This window comes from Ranitomeya variabilis, chromosome 6, assembly GCF_051348905.1.
Source record: "Ranitomeya variabilis isolate aRanVar5 chromosome 6, aRanVar5.hap1, whole genome shotgun sequence".
Classification (NCBI taxonomy): domain Eukaryota; kingdom Metazoa; phylum Chordata; class Amphibia; order Anura; family Dendrobatidae; genus Ranitomeya; species Ranitomeya variabilis.
Window position 1 is genome coordinate 69,638,085 of NC_135237.1, and position 15,758 is coordinate 69,653,842.

The 15,758-nt window shown below is 40.5% G+C and overlaps 1 protein-coding gene and 1 long non-coding RNA gene across 4 annotated transcripts in view; one reads left to right on the forward strand and one right to left on the reverse strand.

Moving 5' to 3' along the window:
• The window catches only part of DPP6 (dipeptidyl peptidase like 6), a 1,889,424-nt gene that overhangs the window by 101,811 nt on the left and 1,771,855 nt on the right, over positions 1-15,758 (reverse strand). For all 3 annotated transcript variants that reach the window (XM_077268631.1, XM_077268628.1, XM_077268630.1), the window contains exon 11: positions 4,533-4,656. In XM_077268631.1, the coding sequence (XP_077124746.1) occupies positions 4,533-4,656 (124 nt within the window). The remainder of the gene's footprint in view (positions 1-4,532; positions 4,657-15,758) is intronic.
• LOC143783445 (uncharacterized) lies at positions 11,287-14,134 on the forward strand. Its single transcript, XR_013217174.1, has 3 exons — positions 11,287-11,383; positions 12,632-12,881; positions 13,409-14,134. It is a non-coding gene; the product is annotated as an uncharacterized LOC143783445 (long non-coding RNA).

The following is a 15,758-nucleotide window of genomic DNA, read 5'->3' on the forward strand; positions in this document are numbered from 1 at the left end:
GGAACCATATAATTGTTAAAAAAAGTAATGATAATAAAAAATAGTCATTCTCACCTTCTGGCGTCCCCCACAGCCTTCCCGCTCCTCGTGATGCTCCCGTTCCCAGTAATGCCTTGGGAAAATGACCTGTGATGATGTAGCGGTCTATTATTATTTTTAACATTATATCTTTTTACTATTGATGCTGCATAGGCAGCATCAATAGTAAAAAGTTGTTCACATTTGTCAAACACTATGCTTGACAAATGTCACCAACCTGTCAATCAGTTTTCCAAGCGATGCTACAGATCGCTTGGAAAACGCTAGCATTCTGCAAGCTAATTATGCTTGTAAAACGCTAGTGTTTAGCGGAAATACGCATTCCAATTCTGCAGGGATGCAGAATTGCCACGGAAATTTCTGCGGCATTTCTGCAACGTGTGCATTTAGCCTCATTTAGCCTCAATGTTCAGTAGTGAACACTGTGTGTGTGTGTTAACAGAGCAAGAAGAAATTAATGAGCTGGCTGATAAAAGGTCATCGAGGGCCATAAAAGGCCCTGGGGCCTGAGGATCCCCACCCCTGCCTTAAGGAATGAGATGTGTGATGAGCACCTTGAACCCACAGGTGTTTCAAAGAAGTTTATAATGTAGAGGCGTGAAAATAAATACATTTTTTTCCCACAAAAATGTACTTTTAGCTACAAATATTTTATTTTGAAGAAGAAAATGTACCCCAAAAATTGTTGTGAAATTCTGAGTATGCCAATAACCCATGTTTTGGGGAAAACTAATGTCTAGGTGCACTGCAGGGCTTGGAAGGGAGATTTTTTTGAACGCAAAAATGACTGGAATGAAGAGCAGATGCTATGTCATGTTTGGAGAGCCCCTGATGTGCCTGAACAGCGGAAACCCCACACAAGTCACCCCATTTTGGAAACTAGACTCTTCAAGGAATGTCTCATAAAAGCTATCAATTTCTGCAAATACAAAAGACATACATATACCAAAACAGAATGTTCCTAGAAGTGGCACGAGTAACATGTACAAAGTAAGAGATGTAAAGTAACAGGACAGATTCCAAGTAGGACACAGAACCCAATCAACATAATAATTCAACTAACAAGTGTCATGACTGGTGCTAAATAGTTTAGTGAAAAAATGTATAAGGTAAGTACTTAAGGTACCGTCACATTTAGCGACGCTGCAGCGATCCAGACAACGATCCCGATCGCTGCAGCGTCGCTGTTTGGTCACTGGAGAGCTGTCACACAGACCGCTCTCCAGCGACCAACGATGCCGAGGTCCCCGGGTAACCAGGGTAAACATCGGGTTACTAAGCGCAGGGCCGCGCTTAGTAACCCGATGTTTACCCTGGTTACCAGTGTAAAAGTAAAAAAAAACAAACACTACATACTTACCTTCCGCTGTCTGTCCCCCGGCGTTCTGCTTCTCTGCACTGTGTAAGCACAGCGGCCGGAAAGCAGAGCGGTGACGTCACCGCTGTGCCCTGCTTTCCGGCTGGCACTTACACAGTGCAGAGAAGCACAGCGCCGGGGGACAGACAGCGGAATGTAAGTATGTAGTGTTTGTTTTTTTACTTTTACGCTGGTAACCAAGGTAAATATCGGGTTACTAAGCGCGGCCCTGCGCTTAGTAACCCGATGTTTACCCTGGTTACCAGTGAAGACATCGCTGGATCGGTGTCACACACACCGATCCAGCGATGTCTGCGGGAGATCCAGCGACGAAGTAAGGTGCTGGCCTTCTAGCTCCGACCAACGACATCACAGCAGGATCCAGGTCGCTGCTGCGTGTCAAACACAACGATATCGCTATCCAGGACGCTGCAACGTCACGGATTGCTAGCGATATCGTTGTTAAGTTGTTCAGTGTGAAGGTACCTTTACACAAAAGATGGTATGTCAGTGAAAAGGGGGGGTCTGGTACATGTGTCCTGTTCCACCAGCCCCAACGCACATTTCACCCAGAGGCTTCTATTTATCTATCTGTCTATATATCTATCTGAATAAAGTTTATGGAAAAGCGCCACAGTTACTACTAGATGTAACTGGTAATCGTGGTGGGTGCCAAGCCTCCAAACCGAAGTCCAGTCAGTCCCATAGTATACACCATAAAATTAGAAGGAAGCACTCCAAATTACATGCAAAAAAAGTGGACTTTATTAAGCCCAAATGTCAACGTTCACAGAACATTTCTTAAACCCTAACAAATGTTCTGTGAACATCTATCTCATATCTATCTATCTATCTATCTATCTATCTATCTATCTATCTATCTATCTATCTATCTATCTATCTATCTATCTCATATCTATCTATCTATCTATCTATCTCATATATATCTATCTATCATATATCTATCAATCTATCTATCTATCCCATATCTATCTATCTATCTATCTATCTATCTATCTATCTATCTATCTATGTATCTATCTATCACCTATCTATCATATACTGTATCTATCTATCATATATCTATCTATGTATCTATCCCATATCTATCTATCTATCTATCTATCTATCTATCTATCTATCTATCTATCCCATATCTATCTCTCTATCTATCTATCTATCTATCTATCTATCTATCTATCTATCTATCTATCTATCATCATATATCTATGTATCTATCTATGTATCTATCTATCTATCATCTATCCCATATCTATCTATCATATATCTATCTATCTATCTATCTATCTATCTATCTATCTATCTATCTATCTATCTATCTATTATAACCTTACTCTGGATCTAGAGTGGAGAACTAGACGACAGTTATCAGATGTGTCAGAAAAGCCGTATATGACTGGAATAAGAGCACAGCTTCTCTACAGATAGAACCGTCATTTATCACAGACTTTCCTGTCACTTTCCTAAAACATTTCAAGATTATTTAGGCATCTCGGGTATAATGAGGCCTCTGCATGGAATGATGATTTGCTGACTGTGCAGTCACATAGGCAGGTAGGAGGAATCTCATTAGGCCAATTCACTTGTTACTAGAGGCGATGATTTACTGATTGACTTGTTGAGTGTTATTTCACCAAATCTCTTATTAAATTTTGTTCTCCACCTAAATATTTCTGACAATATCTGATTGCCATGCAATGTGTGACTTAATGCAGTTTTTCCCTTTCTCTGCGGTCAGCACATTGCCGACACACATCAGCTGAACAGTGGTATCTTACTGGTTGCTAGGGACACACATCCTGACAACCACAGATCGGTTCCCAAGTAGCCGTTCCAGGCAACCAGTCATTCTCCACAAAAAGCAAAATTTTCACTGAAATGGGGCGAAGGGGAAGAAAGTTGAGAAAGCAAAGTAAAATAAAAACAACAACGCGTTGCTTGCCTCATACAGTGCTATGGTGTTGTCCCAGGAATGACTCGGATTTTACCATGTTGGATTAAAGTTTTACATTTTACAAGAAGCTGGAACCATTTTTTTTTCTCTGTGGAGTTGAGCATACATACCGCCGCTCCTTTCTAGAGAAAAGTGTCCTTTTCTACTGCATGCTGCAGGTCTCAGCAGTCTGACTGCTATTAGGGTAGGTGCAGACGATCAGGAATTGGCAGCGCTGTGGACGCAGCACATGTTGTCCGCTGCCGGCTATTGAACGCAGGTGATTCCGCATGTGATCACCGAATCCAATACATTGTATGGCTGAAATTTCTCTTGCGGGGACTAGTGTCTCTGCTAGAGACATTGACATGCTGCGGTGTGGGAAGACCAGCATGTCCATCTCCGTGGGTGAGCCGCAGGCGTCTGTGGAGGCATAGTGGGCATGGGTTTTCTTGAAATCCTATACACTATGCTGTAACATCTGGACGCTGCGGGTTGGACACTGCACAAGTACACAGCGTCCAACCCGCAGTGTTTACTGATCGTCTGCACATACCCCCAATCAGTAAGTTACTTACTACCTATCCTGTGGAAAGATGATAACTTGGTTTCAGCGGACAACATCTTTTACGCCTATACTGTGCTGATGACTGAAGCTTTTTGGACATTTGTCAATTATTTTTTTCAAATGTCAGACAGGGGCAAAACAACCTAGATATGCCTAGGGAAACAAAAACATGGATGTGGTACCCAATGCAACACATATAACCCCAAGTACTAAAGAAATGTCCCTAATGCTTTATCTTTCCATGGATTTTGACTTCATCACAACATATACATTGTTCAGTTGGGGAATCTCTTTAGTATTCTTCAGGCTTTTGTTTATTGCCTCTACTTTTTCTCTTTTTGTATTTCTCATCTGTTCTTGTACAGCAGTAGGTAGTTTTGACACTACTCAACCAAAAATCAATGATGCCCCTTGCCCCTAATTTGTAATTTGAAGAACATTCATTACTCCAAATAACACAGTCATTTCAGAAAGTGACTACATTCGGCAATATAGTCATCGTTCGCCCGGGCGCTCCATCTATCACTCAGATGTCAGAATCCAGTCTGTTCTATTAGTTTGCTTTTTGAAAAAACTAGATCCTAGTAGAAGAAAAAAAAAACACATTCATTTACCTTTGTGCAAACTCCCGTAATAGCATCGCACAATGTCAAAATGGAGATGTTCTGTGCCCTGTTTAACCAGTTGACTGCCACCTTGGTATTGGTTGCCCACTTCACCATAGTTATATAGTATTCTCTGCAATGAGAAGACAATATGATAAATTGTTACGATTGTTAACTTCCAGGCCCAAAATAATAATGAATCAGTTGCATTTACTATTTCAATTTATTTTCCGAATGTTTAGTCCATTGGATTGACAATTGTGATCGGGAGGGAAAGATCAGCTCTTCTGGGGCGGACCAGATCATGTATTGTGGTTCCACATATATCCTTTCCAGTCCCATCCCTTGGTTGAACTTCATGAACATTTGTCTTTTTTAACAATTTTAAGTATGCAACAATGAGTATTGTCATCTATACAACTTCTTAGGCCATTTTCACAGACTTCCAAGATTCATGGAGTATGATCTGCAATGTCTAGACTGGTCTTGAGGGCTTCAGACCCAAATTTAACAGCCATATATACCCCGGGCCATAAGGCTGTTGAATTCATGTCAGGAGACCCAGTGCCGGTCCACATTTTGCAATCTGTACTTGGACCATGAACGTCAGTTTTGGGTAGCCTGGCTTACTGGTACTAGTCATTTTGTTACTTCTGAATATTATAAATGGTCTGAACAATGCCACAGCCATTATGGCCATGTAAAATTTCATATAAAGCCTATTCTGGCTTTTCAACACTGAAACAACTAGACAAATCTGCACAGAGCTCAGGTAAAAGCCCAATTATTCAAGAACAAGGCTATACATATACATAGATTTATTCAGTGTCAAAACATATAGGACACCCATAGATAGAGCAATGGATAGATAAGGTTGCAATTGATCAAAGAGCCAAACTCAAAGATTTACTTGCTATAGTCATCATATATCAGTGTAATATGAGTGGCATAAGAACCTTTACAAGTATCATTCAATGATTTCAACACTGATGTCACTTTTTAGCACTTAGGCATTTGCAAATAGAATCATTGCCAGCAATTCCATATGTAACTACATTGCAAAAGGTTCCATTGTCCTCTATATGTCATTTCAATAATGCTTGCAAACAAAATAAATTTTCGGTTTTGACTAATTTTTGTGGAATGACTGCTCAATTATTCCCAAAGACTATTGATTTTATTAACTGGTTGCTACTAGTTACGTCCTCGAGGAGTTCTATATTTTACAGGAAAGCATTTGTGCTTGATTCACATCAGCTAACTCTCTGTATCAGATCGGTAGCGCACAGAATGCAATGAGTCTGCGCATGTGTGATTTCATCATCCTCAATGAACAGTGTGACCATATGCAGTGAATATGTGTGAATATGCATATGAGCATTGTAAGATGTCTGCCGGACAGGTCCTTGAGGGGAGATATGTATCATTGATGTTGGTAGCTTCGGTGATGCAAGCCCGAGAAAGCAGGCAACAGCACATATAGTGCTGAGAGAGTTAAAAGGGCATATCAGGGCCAGGTTTTACGAGCAATCAAGGAGATTGATGGGAGTGGCTGCTCACATATCCCCACCCAGGGGATGTGGTTTGGCAGATAAAATGGAAACCAAGTGTCTCATTCAGTGTCTGTGACTGAAGGTGTGGAGACCTCCTGTGTGTTTGCTGAAGGACACTGACCTGAGCGGGCGAACCTGCACTACTAAATGGACTGTTTAATTTATTTTTTTTACTCTGTGCTGTGAAAAGCTGTCTTTTGTATGCTTATGGTGAGCGGTTTATGCAGTTGTAATAAATCTGCCTGGACATTTTAATAAAACCGCTTCCTGTGCCTACCTTAACCACAGCTCAGTGAGTACAAAACCCTACAGCATAAACATAAATAGTGGTTTTACTATGGCTTTGTTCCTGATCCCATTGCCAAAGGCCAAAATGGGTGTGGGTTGAAAAACATGAACACCTTATTAGCTCAGTGAAGAAGGTTGCAACAACAAATATACAAAAATAAAAAAAACTTATAAGAAAAGCATATAGGAACTGTGTTTGGGAATCTGACAATCTATTTTTAAAAGTTAGGAAGTTATAGGGCAAGTAGAAAAAAAATGTTAGATTGTGAGATATATCTCTTAAAACCCAACCTGAAAGACAAAAGAACATTTGCCTTATGTAACAGAATTTGCCTTATGTAACATATACAGGCTGATGAATAATATGATTATAAATATGTTCTTTTCTATGCCTCTTTCTGCTCCAAATGGTATCAGACTGCCTGTCCTCAATTAAAGGGAACTTGTAAAGGGGATTTAACCCAATAATATAATAGGAGCATGTTATCAGGCTACCCATATAGTATATATATATATATAATATATGTTCTACTTTATTTAACCAATATCCGACTTTACATTATTCTGCTTTACATAGGACAGCCTACACACCTAGGCTAGGAATGATGATGATTACATTTTTGGGAAATACTCCAAACCGTCCGGTAGCTCTGTCTCCTGACCACCGATAAATAACTCTAGTACTTACAAGGAACTCTGATTAGTTTTATTTAATAAGCTTGCACTCGGAGTCAGTGCTGATTGATCATTCAGGACTGGGAGTACGATTCAAGTGCGAAGCCGAGCCCGATATTCCTGCACAAACTGACATTTCTGATTAAAAGATGAATGTGCTGCTCCGCTAATGGAAACAGGCGAGACCAATGCCGCAAAGTTTATGTATCAACATAAGTAAATGTCGGGTTTGATACATTGCTCTGCCGTTATGTGTTGTAGGGTAGGAATGATAATACGGACATTTACTTGATTACTGAAGTAGGATAATAGGCAATGCTGATTAATCCAGCGTCACATGGAAATACAAAAAGACTGGCAACTATGCTGAATATTTTATGGCAATAGATTCTATTTATGATTTTCTGGAATGCAAAAGATTATATTTTAATTTTTAATTTATACAGCAGCAATAAATTATGTGTCAGCACCAGGCTTGTAAAAAAAATCTGTATCTATAAATTATAGCAAATATGTATACAATGAGTAAATTGATCATAGATCATGCTTTCTACCCATTCGTGCCTAGTCATGATCAGTGATAGGCCAGTCAGGACCTATTTTGGAGTACCATACTGTGTGGGGGCCTGGGGGGGCATTGTACTGTTTGGGGGAATGTACTTTCAGAACATTGTACTTTGAATAGGGCCCTAATGGTCATCATATTGTATGGTGGGCACTGTAGGGGCCATGAAATTGATATTTTATTCTATAGGGCCACTAATGGTTTTTATTTAGAGCAATATGTCTGTGTGGGCAAATGTAGAGGGCTGGGGGAGCTTAGGGAAGTGGCTTAGCGTAAAATTGCTGTGGCGCACTACTCGGTCAGTATGTGTCCCACTTTCCTAGCTTCAAAGGTTGGAAGAGTTAGTTTACAGCAGTGTTTCCCAAACTCCAGTTCTCACGGACCCCACGGGTCATGTTTTCAGGATTTCCTTAGTATTGCGCAAGTAGTGGAAGTATCATCAAGGCATCAGGAATTGTCTCACCTGTGCAACACTATAGAAATCCTGAAAACATGACCCGTGGGGTCCGTGAGGACTGGAGTTTGGGAAATACTGGTTTACAGCATAAACAAATATAAGCTAATTCCCAGACAGGAGGTACATTATTGCTTGACCATGTTAAAATAAGTTCACACAGAAAGACAGATTTTGGGCAGTTTGATACTACAATTAGTCCCGACCACAGCAGAGGAATAAAGTAACAGGACTAACACCAGGAAGTAAAGGAGACATAACAGCAACACTACAATTTTCAGAAAATAAGTCAAACTTATTCACCCAAGCTTCAGAGACATGAAACATTTCAGCTCTTCCATGGAGCCACTTTCACAGCTTAAAAAAGGACTGAGCGTCTTGGAAGCTTTGGTGAATAAATAGCACTATTTCCAAAGTTTGGAGTGTTGGTCTTCTCTTCTTTTTTTTGTATCCTGGGATTTGAGTTGGTCCTTCTATGGTTTGCACCAATCCATGGGTTTCATACAGTGCTGCTTACTCTCTTCACTTTTGGGAATAATACCAGGATGTATACTAAAATCCAGGCTTGCTAGACATAGAAGGTAAAACCGATGGAATATGCACAAGTAATCAGGATGAAGTCGTTTTGGTACAAATACCACCAAATTGCCCACCATATGTCCATCTTTGAGGACTTTGTTAAGACATGGTCATACAATACGTTAGCTCTTTATTCTTAATAAATATTCAACAAAACGTATATTCTTTATGATCTAAACTGATCCTCTATGTGAGGATTCTTTGGATATGTGGCCACAAGAGAAGATCCATAAATAGTTTGATTTAATAAGTTATATATTTTTTTTCCGGGCATAAAATATTGAAGGTGACCTAGCTTTAGGAATGGTCATCAATATCAGATCAGATGGGGTTTGAGATAGATGGCACGAGCCACCGAGCTACGTGATTAGCTACAGCAGTGTTGCATGTTATTGACATGCAGCCAAAACAGAGACCCAAGCAGCAACATAGAGCCGGTGATTGACTCGGGTCGGTAAGGACCTGCTCCATTTGTTCTCTTAAACATTTTACAAAAGTGTTTTGAGGTTCCATTTTCTTGAAAGTAGAAAAGCCCTTTAAATCGTTGCAGAGTTCCCATACCACATCATTAATTATCAAGCAAGAGTGGGAGAACTGGTTTGAGTGATTTTTTTGAGGTGTGGTAAAAATGACATCCTCTATGTAGATTTCCTGCAAAAAAATGTATGGAAGAAAAGCTATCAAATGTTTTGACTTTTACAGCCAGGAGAAAGTTTGGTTTGCATCACTCATCCATAGATATTAGCATTTTCTTAGACAATTTTGTTACCGGCAGGCTCCAGTCATATAAATATATGCAAATGTAAACTGAAACTGCCTTGACTAAACTACATACGGAATTAAATAAATGCCTCGTCACATTGATGCTGCATTTTCATGAGAACAGTTTCACTTATACAAGCGCAAGGTAAAGTCTAAGCTTCTCTGCTTAACTTGTCGGGAGAATTCAGCTGTCAGACTTGGTGCCCTCTGAAGATTTCAGTCTGAATTGATTAATTTCACTTTCCCATTTAAAGAACGGAGAGGAAAATGGTGCAGCCTTAATGAATATATGTACATTTCAATCGAATGAGACCGCCGCTGACCCGTATTTTACTGTAATGAGTGTGAATGGAAGGAATGAAGTGGACCCGAAGAACTGATTTAGTAATTGAAATGCACTGCTTATCATAAATTAGAATTTTTTTTTCAGTGCAGAAAAAAGAAAACATTCACTGGTTCCCTGGAAGCCGAAGAAATACATAAAATAGAATAAATAAATAACTTATTAAACAGCTCTGGTACATTCTAATATAGGTCACAACTTGGCTTCCAGCGTAATCTCACAGATATATTGTCATCTAATTTACAGTTGCTTTTAGCATGGAAAGCACAATTTTCTCGATTGAAAGTAATAAGAATAAACAAAAATGAAATGATGTAAAATGTAATAAAAATGCTATATGACTTCATGCTATAGACCCGACGCTCTGGTTATCTGCAGCAATGAGTCTTGTCATGCAAAATCCCAATAAATAAGGTGGGACATGTAGCTGTATATAGAAAGTGTGAAGACATTCTGTGTCTGAATATATGCAGAGAGAAGGAGCTGTGTAACATTTGAGGATGTGGCAATCTTTGCATATATATGATATTCAACTCCAAAATAAAGAATTAACTAGAACATTTGTCCTAAGATGCCTCCCCCAGTTCTTGCTTACTGGGTAGGTGTGTGTGCGTGGGGGGAGGTGCCTTCTTGATTGATTGACAGATCACTCCAGCAGCATTTTTGCTCTGATGGCCCGTTTCATGTGCTCCCAATGCCGGCATATGAGCAAGCTTTGCCTCTTCAGCATCAAAGGCACTATCTGTATGCTCCAGCGACCCCATCCAGCTTCAGAGCAGCGCTTACAAGCTCATCAGTGCGCATGTTCAGCCATCGCTGCCAGACTGTAGCACCAATTAGATAGTAAACCATAAACAATAATATGAAAAGAGGTCTTGAGAATGGAGAGGAATTTTAATATCGCGTAAATTGCAATGTTGTTTGTTTTACAAGTACTATGCAATTTTACCCATCTTAGATGGAAATATCGCTTCAAGGGCATTTACATCCATGTGGATAATTATCTGGGGGCAACTACTATGCCAATATGTTCCACAGGATGTATCATGCACCCTTTTGATGCAGCAAATACATGTCTTGTGCTCATACGACTACCAAAAAGCCAATTTTGCTGTTCGGAGGTGGAGAAAATATAAAAAAATGGCCACATTTGCTCAGCTGATTTTGCTTTGTCATCTTTCTCATAAATCCAACATTATGAAGAGTGTAAGGGGCTCATTCAGGTATTGAGTGCTCCTTATTGTTTACAAGAAATAATGATCGTTCCTATAGGTAGATGTGCCTGCTATCACTGACTGTACTATTCACCTGTATGGGGCTGAATGGGAAAAGCTGCAGTACCGGGCATAGTCTCCTGTATGGAAAAAAAGGCTGTGCCGGTATAGACAATGAAGAAGTCCAATGAAGGGACCGAGTTGCTCCTTCTGGCTGTTATTGTTTCACACAAACAGTGGTTTGTTCCTATGGGTATCTGTGCCTGGTACCACAATTTGTACTAGTCACTTGTATGTGACTCAATAAGAAGAATTTCACTACAGACACAGCGGACACAGCAGTCCATAGGGAAAAGTGACTTTGCCCGTAAACACATGAAGAAGACTCTGAACACCGCACTCACTTTATTGTCCTGATTGGTGACAGGTAAGAAAATGGAGATCAGCTCCTGCGTTGTATCATTCTCATAACATTGTTATATCATTATGATGTTGTAGATCAGAGGTGTCAAACTGCATTCCTCGAGGGCCGCCAACAGGTCATGTTTTCAGGATTTCCTTGTATTGCACAGGTGATAATTTAATCACCTGCACAGAATGATTCCAGCACCTTGTGGAATGCTAAGGAAATCCTGAAAACATGACCTGTTGGCGGCCCTCGAGGAATGCAGTTTGACACCTCTGTTGTAGATCCATTCAATTTCATAGAAAAAAAAACAGAGTGAGTATTTCTTCACAACAAATTCAGCAATGCCCGATATCCCAGAAGAAAGTATTGTTTATTACAAGTGACTTTATATGTATACACTAAATACTACTTTATGTTACTCTTCATATAATTTGTATCTTTTTTGCTGATTGTTTTAATTTCTTTTTCAATAACTAGTGAGTGGAGAAGCATGTTTGGCTTATGTGATGGGGCTTCACCACCCTCTGACGGATAGGTGTCCCAACCAATAGGAAATCCATCAACATTAAAGGGGTTGTCCACTGCTAGGAGAACCCCTTCTTGAACTGATAGGCCTATACTCACCCCCCGTACTGGCGCCATTCCCGCAGTATCGGCATTCGTGGTCCCGGTGGTCTCATGCGGTGTTGTCACACATAACGCCAGCACCCAATCAGCGCTGGTGTCACTGTCCCTGCCTTCATACAGATTGAACATGAAGAGGAAGACAAAGACCAGCTGAAGCCCAGACTTTCTCTTCATGTTCAATCCGTGTGAGGGCAGGGATAGTCATCCCCTTTGCTGATTGGGCGCCAGGCACCATGTGTCACAACACGGCACGAGAGCTCCGGGACCTCTAGTGCTGACACCGCTGGAACAGTACAGACACGGGAGGTGAATATATGTTTTTTATTTTATCGGGGCCAACCATTTAGTTCAATAAGGGTTTGTCCTAGTAGTGCACAACCCCTTTAAAAGCAAGGCAGTACTCTAGAACCGATGGAAAAGTAAGTCATAATCCACAAAGATATGACGTTCCGCAATGTCCTAGCTTTTATCAAGATGTAGCCCAAATATCGCACCTTTGTGGAACATAGTACACTTTATTTTTGCATTTGATCAGGAGTGCCTCTTACGTTATATATGGAATGTTTTTAATATTGAGGTTTTCAATTTTTGTGATTTAATTTTTTTTTTATTCTATTTATTTTGGTGATTTCCTTCCAGTCCAAGGCCAAAACTGAAGGTGATTTCGATTTTTGGTGCTCATTCAAGCAGTCAACTATACTTAAATGCGGTCATCATAAATGTCATTTTGATCTCAGCTTGGGTATGATGGATGGCTGTTCTATATCTTACATAAGGATATTTCTTTATGTTATGCTCATAAATAATAAAATGACAACGCAAAGAAATTGATCTGGCAAGAGTGATTCAGGTTGTGCCTGCAGACAGTCCTAAGCTCATTGGACAAAAGGTTGGTTTATTTCTGATGTCCCTGACTATGCAATATACTTAGAATTGTAGAGGAGAGGAAATGTAAATGTAAGGAAGCGAACACGTTTTTTCATATTAGGCTGGCAATATCCTGGAAGAAAAACACTTCAGCCTGGTACAAAAAATGTACAAAATGAGCCATTGGTTGACTCTAAGTAAATATTACTCCCTCCACTACACATGAAACTAGGACTAAAAACTTTGTAAAGAGCATGCAACAAGAAAGTGATTTTTTCAAGTATTTGACATCAAAATTTCCTTGATTGTTTTGGTGGCCAAAAAAACATAATTCTGACGTTTCAATTTTTTTTCTCATTATATCAGTAGGATTAATTTACTTTATATTTAGATAGATTGGAAATTTCTGAACGCATCAATATCAAATATGTGGTTTTTTTATGTTTTATTTTCAATGGGGCAAAACGGGTGGTGATTTAAACTTGTGTTTTTATTTATTTATTTATTTTTTTTTTTTTAATTTTGATTTTACTTTTCCTGCTTGAATAGTCTCCTTAGGAAACTTGAAGCTGCGGTCGTCCGATCACCTGTGTTACACATAGCAGTACTACAGCATGAGACTATGGGTGGACAATGAAGAGAGACGCTTCAGAGCTACATTACAAGCGAAAGGTCAAGAGAAAGCGCCCAACTTGAAATTGCAATAAATGTACCGTATTTTCCGGCGTATAAGAAGACTTTTTAACCCCTAAAAATTGTCCCAAAAGTCGGGGGTCGTCTTATACGCCGGGTACGGCGTGTGCAGGGAGCGATCCTGGATGTTCTCAGGGTCTGAAGGAGAGGAAACTCTCCTTCAGGCCCTGGGATCCATATTCATGTAAAATTCATGTAGCATCTGCTACCGGTCACATGAGCGGTCACGGACCAATCACAAGACCGTGACGTCATCGAAGGTCCTTCACGCTCTGCAATTCTTGGGAACGGAGGCAGACGCTTGCAGCGGTGACAGCCAGGCTTCTCGGAGGGGTGATTATATCCATATTTTTTATTTTTATTCTTTATTTTTTACATGAATATGGATCCCAGGGCCTGAAGGAGAGTCTCCTCTCCTTCAGACCCTGGGAACCACACGCCGTATAAGATGACTGGGCATATAAGATGACCCCCGTCTTATACAGCAGGCATATCCCAAATTCCATATTTTATATGGAAAAGTTGGGGGTCGTCTTATACGCCCAGTTGTCTTATACACCAGAAAATACGGTAGTTTAGTTATTTATTATGTACTTTGTCCCATGCAATGATAGTCTGTCATAAAAATTCCCAATAAATGTGTGAAAGGTTTTTGCAAATTTCATCTTGTAACCATGAATTGTGTATTTCATTAATTTCATAGCCTCACATCTCCTATTTAAAAAACTAGAGCTAATGATTTAGCGATATGGTAATATTTTGTTCTCTTATGGTCATAGAAATAGAAATAATCTCATTTGGATGCATTTACAAACAAATCATGAAACTTTGTTGAACAGTGTTATTTACATTGGGCTCATTTATCAAAACTTTCCAGAGCTGTCTGTTAGGCCAGGTTCACATTACGTTACTGGCGTCCGTTAGATGGAGTACGTTACACCACGGCATAACGCGGTGTAACGCAGTCCGTTAACACCGCCATTAAGTCCAATGTCGGACGCATCGCTAGCGCACGCCGACAATAGGCGTGCTCTAGCGATGTGCCGTCATTGAGTGACGGACCCTGGGACGCGGGCTGCAGCGTTTCTGGATCTGTCACCGCTAGCGCAGATAGAGCATCTGCTAGCTCTATCTGCGCTAGCGCGATGACACACCGGCACTTGCATTAACAGCAGCCCGTCAACGCATGTGTTGAACGGGCTGCTGTTAACGCAATGTGAACCTGGCCTTAGGGATATCAGGTTGAATTTCGTAAAGGGGTTGTCCACTTTCAGGAAAGTGGAACCCAAATTCTGTAATGTACATAAACTAATAAACACCGCAGATATTCACCCTCCCTGGGACCGCTGCTTAGGTCTCAGTGTTTTGGCTGCAGTGGTGATATCACAGCGACAGCATGCATCACCGCTGTAGCTAATCACTGAACGTAGCAGCTCTGCAGAGGTAGATGGCAGAAGCTACTGAGTTAGTGATCGGCTACAGTGGTGATGCTCGCTCTTGACATGACATCACTGCTGCAGCCAAAACATTGAAACCAGAAAGCAGCAGACAGCCGTCACAGGAACCAGGGAGGATGAGTAATTGCTGTTATCGTTCTTTTATACATATAATTATATTTTTATGACCCAAAACTCACAACTTTATATATGCCTAGTCAGTCAAGGCATTATGGTCGAGATATGGACCATGATATACGACAGCCTGACCCCGTCTTAGTGCCTCATTCAGAATTTTGTGAGACACATACATGTTTTGTGTTTTTCATAGATCGAATACGTACAAATTATAATCTATTGGGCTGTTCACATGTTCATGTTTTTTTTGACAATCGAGCGGTCACCAAAAACGATGGCGATGTCCATTTTTGATCCAAGTCATCGATCAAAATTACCCATAAAAGTCAGCGGCTGTGTGAAAATCAAGCATAGCACACGGATGGCATCCTCCTCCACCAATGTATGTACCAATGCAGATAACAGTAACGGTGGCCGCGGATGGACGGCAGAGGGGGGGCATGGTGAGGCCCGTGGGTCACTGTTTCAGCCCTTCGGCTGTCTCAGTCCGCTGGCCGGTTGTGGTCCGCAGGCCGCACTTTGCCCAGGTCTGAATTAGACTTTAAGAAAAAGAGTATAAAATGAAGATTGGTATCTCTGTGTTCTACAAAATGTAGCTTGTACAAATAGAGATATCTTTCAACCACAGGATG